The sequence below is a fragment of the Sander vitreus genome, unplaced genomic scaffold (genome assembly GCF_031162955.1).
Source record: "Sander vitreus isolate 19-12246 unplaced genomic scaffold, sanVit1 ctg391_0, whole genome shotgun sequence".
In the NCBI taxonomy this organism is placed as follows: domain Eukaryota; kingdom Metazoa; phylum Chordata; class Actinopteri; order Perciformes; family Percidae; genus Sander; species Sander vitreus.
The window spans coordinates 18,020-22,500 of record NW_027595516.1 but is presented as its reverse complement, the minus strand read 5'-3'; the positions used below and the strand labels follow the sequence as shown (position 1 = coordinate 22,500).

The 4,481-nt window shown below is 45.5% G+C and overlaps 1 protein-coding gene across 1 annotated transcript in view; it reads left to right on the top strand.

Annotated features, from left to right (window-relative positions):
• The window catches only part of grk5l (G protein-coupled receptor kinase 5 like), a 41,520-nt gene extending 38,314 nt beyond the window's left edge, over window positions 1-3,206 (top strand). The window contains exons 13-16 of the mRNA XM_078245141.1: window positions 196-333; window positions 1,277-1,414; window positions 2,130-2,261; window positions 2,483-3,206. Coding sequence (XP_078101267.1) covers window positions 196-333; window positions 1,277-1,414; window positions 2,130-2,261; window positions 2,483-2,566 — 492 coding nt within the window. The 3' untranslated portion in view covers window positions 2,567-3,206. The remainder of the gene's footprint in view (window positions 1-195; window positions 334-1,276; window positions 1,415-2,129; window positions 2,262-2,482) is intronic.
• The last annotated feature ends 1,275 nt before the right edge of the window (window positions 3,207-4,481 follow it).

Sequence of the window (4,481 nt, the reverse complement as noted above, 5' to 3'; positions counted from 1 at the left end):
TCACCGTTTAGCACTTTTGTTAGCACTCACAGTTTGTTAGCACTCACCGTTTGTTTGTTAGCGTTCACAGTTTGTTACGTAATGTTTGTTACCGACAGGCAGATGTAGGCAAGATTTCTGCTGTTTGTCGCTTTTCCGACACATTTTTTCAATGTTTTTGGTGAACTCTCCAGGAATAATCTGTTTGTTTCTCAGCTGCTGACCAAAGACCCGAGGCAGCGGCTGGGCTGCCAGGCGGACGGAGCGGCGGGCGTTAAGGCGCACACGTTCTTCAAAAACATCAACTTCAAACGGCTGGAGGCGGGAATAGTGGAGCCGCCCTTCGTGCCTGATGTGAGAACTTTAGATCACACCAGAGGTGGAAAGACTACAAACATATTAGGACTACAAACTGGACTGCATCTTTGTTTTAGGACTACAAATTAGACTACATCTTTCTTTTAGGACTACAAACTGGCCTGCATCTTTGTTTTAGGACTACAAATTAGACTACATCTTTGTTTTAGGACTACAAACTGCACTATATCTTTGTTTTAGGACTACAAACTGTACTGCATCTTTGTTTTAGGACTACAAACTGGACTGCATCTTTGTTTTAGGACTACAAACTGGACTACATCTTTGTTTTAGGACTACAAACTGGACTACATCTTTGTTTTAGGACTACAAACTGGACTACATCTTTGTTTTAGGACTACAAACTGTACTGCATCTTTGTTTTAGGACTATAAACTGGACTACATCTTTGTTTTAGGACTACAAACTGTACTGCGTCTTTGTTTTAGGACTACATCTTTGTTTTAGGACTATAAACTGGACTACATCTTTGTTTCAGGACTACAAACTGGACTACATCTTTGTTTTAGGACTACAAACTGGACTACATCTTTGTTTTAGGACTACAAACTGGACTACATCTTTGTTTTAGGACTACAAACTGGACTACATCTTTGTTTTAGGACTACAAACTGTACTGCGTCTTTGTTTTAGGACTACAAACTGGACTACATCTTTGTTTTAGGACTACAAACTGGACTACATCTTTGTTTTAGGACTACAAACTGGACTACATCTTTGTTTTAGGACTACAAACTGGACTACATCTTTGTTTTAGGACTACAAACTGTACTGCGTCTTTGTTTTAGGACTACAAACTGGACTACATCTTTGTTTTAGGACTACAAACTGGACTACATCTTTGTTTTAGGACTACAAACTGTACTGCGTCTTTGTTTTGTCATATATCTGTTCAGCTGTCCTGCTCTCTCTCCTCCAGCCCCGCGCTGTGTACTGTAAGGATGTTTTGGACATTGAGCAGTTCTCCACAGTCAAGGGAGTAAATCTGGATCAAACGGACACAGACTTCTACTCCAAATTTGCGACGGGCTGTGTTTCCATCCCTTGGCAGAATGAGGTAAGTGTTACAGCTGAACACGACATCTGTAAACGCTCGCTACGTTATAACAGCGGGAAGAACTCCCAGCAGGAAGCACACTGCACGTAGTAGCGCCACGAACAGCCGTGTGTGTGTGTGTGTGTGTGTGTGTGTGTGTGTGTGTGTGTGTGTGTCTCTCTGTGTGTCTGTGTGTGTGTGTGTGTGTGTGTGTGTGTGTGTGTGTGTGTGTGTGTGTGTGTGTGTGTGTGTGTGTGTGTGTGTGTGTGTGTGTGTGTGTGTGTGTGTGTGTGTGTGTGTGTGTGTGTGTGTGTGTGTATGTGTCTCTCTGTGTGTGTGTGTGTGTGTGTGTGTGTGTGTGTGTGTGTGTGTGTGTCTGTGTGTGTGTGTGTGTGTGTGTGTGTGTGTCTCTGTGTGTGTCTGTGTGTGTGTGTGTGTTTGTCTGTGTGTGTGTGTGTGTGTGTTTCTCTGTGTGTGTGTGTGTGTGTGTGTGTGTGTGTGTGTGTGTGTGTGTGTGTGTGTGTGTGTGTGTGTGTGTGTGTGTGTGTGTGTGTGTGTGTGTGAGTCTCCCTTTATGTACCTGATTGTCTCTGTCTTGACAAAGCTAAGAAGTCATAAAAGCCCAAATCACCATGAACCTATATATATATATATATATATATATATATATATATATATATATATTTATATATTTATATATATATTTACCGTACCGTATTTACCGTCTCTGGTTCAGATGATAGAAACGGAGTGTTTTCGAGATCTGAACGTGTTCGGGCCTCAGGGAGCGAGACCTCCAGATCTGGACTGGAACCAGCCACCAGAACCACCCAGACGCAGCCTGCTGGACAGGATCTTCAGGAGACATGTAGGTCAACACACACACACACACACACACACACACACACACACACACACACACACACACAGACAGACACACAGCTGCTGTGTGGTGATATTCATTACCAACAATGTAAACCTTAAAGCAGCTTTCAGGCATGTTTCTGTTGTTTGCTGTCGTTAGGAAACCAGTGTGTCAGTGTGTAAGGACCTTAACTCACACACTTACCTCCGTCTCCGTCTCCGCAGCACCCAGAGGTCTCCATCTCCCACAGCCGTGTGCAGTCTTCCAGTGTAAACTCCGTGGACTCCATGTCCAACTCTGCCCCCTAGTGGCACAGTGACAGTGTGACACACACACACACACAAAGGGAAGGTGCTCCCAGGGGTTTCCTCGCCGCTGATTGGTCCCTGAGCCAGAGACCGCCTTTCTAACAGTCAGCCAGTGGGTGGGTGGGGGAATATCGGGACAAATATTAAAGCTTACGGGCCCTCAGGACTGGCGATGGCGGTGAGAACAGCTGATCTTCAGGGGATCCACTGTAATATAAAGAGCGCCACCGGGAAGAGAAGACAAACGGGTCTTGGTGAATTTTTTGGGTTTTTTTCCTGAAAAGGAATTTGTTTTTCACTAATTTTTAGTCTTTCACTCTCTTGGCTGTATGTTGTATCTCTCCATCTACTGTATGTACACCGCTAACTCATTTCTTTCTCTGCATTTCCACATTCATGCCAACGTGACTAACAAAAGAAGATCCTGTAAGTCATTTCAAACTTTCTCAGAGTAGTGAGTTGGTATCTTAAAATATTTAGTATATTTTGAGAAAGCTCATTATTTCGAGATACTATCGCTTTGGCTACACTGCACGCCTAACGTATGCGGACCATTAGCGGCGCGTTAGTGGCGCATTAGCGGAGCGTATGTTGACCGTTAGCGGGGCGTATGCAGACCGTTAGCGGAGCGTATGTTGACCGTTAGTTGACTGTTAGTTGACCGTTAGCGGAGCGTATGTTGACCGTTAGCGGGGCGTATGCAGACCGTTAGCGGAGCGTATGCGGACCGTTAGCGGAGCGTATGTTGACCGTTAGCGGAGCGTATGCAGACCGTTAGCGGAGCGTATGTGGACCGTTAGCGGAGCGTATGCGGACCGTTAGCGGAGCGTATGCGGAGCATATGCGGACCGTTAGTGGAGCGTATGTTGACCGTTAGCGGAGCGTATGTTGACCGTTAGTGGAGCGTATGTTGACCGTTAGCGGAGCGTATGCGGAGCGTATGTTGACCGTTAGCGGAGCGTATGTGCCGCTGAATGTATCTTTTAACCGTCTCCACCTGCAGCGCCACACGGCGAAGGATTGTGTGAGTCACAGGCGAGACGGAGAGCTTTTGCTTTGGGATTGTTGTTTTTTCTTCAGTTATAAGTCAAGAGATACAGACAGACAGACACTACGCTGCTCTCTGTCCGGTGTAAACAGTTTCGTTGGTTATAGAGGAAGCGTATTGTTGCAACATTGCACACGTTACGCTGCTATGTAGCCGGCCCAGAAGGCATTATGATGACTTATGGGATCTTTTTTTTAAAAATAATATTGGCGGCAATTGGCTTCCGTATAACCTCCCATACCTCAGATTACTCCGAAACATTCAGAATACATCGCATTGCGTATACACTCAGGCCAAAGATTACACTTTATTTTGTTTTGTGATACTGTTGTCATGTTAATTTCTTGTTTTTTGAACCGCAGAATGATCCGAAGCCTCTTCCATTTTATACTCTCTCTCTCTCTCTCTCTCTCTCTCTCAATATGAGCCTGCAGACATATCATATGCTTAAAGCACACATACACACAGTACAAATGTTTAGGGCTGGGTTCAAATCACGGATTCTCCAGTTAAAATGGATCTTTGTTTGAGGCTCCATCTCCAGCGCTACGTTTTGGTTTTTTAAGCATTTGAGTTTTGAGCCAAAAGTGATCTCCGTGCACGTGTAAAAATATACGTATGAAAGTGTTTTTATCTCCATCAGAGCAGGGGGAATGAGAGGGGGGAACACAAGAGCAGGGGGAATGAGAGGGGGGAACACCAGAGCAGGGGGAATGAGAGGGAGAACACCAGAGCAGGGGGGAATGAGAGGGGAGACACACCAGAGCAGGAGGAATGAGAGGGGGAAACACCAGAGCAGGGGGAATGAGAGGGGGGAAACACCAGAGCAGGGGGAATGAGAGGGAGGAACACCAGAGCAGGGGGAAT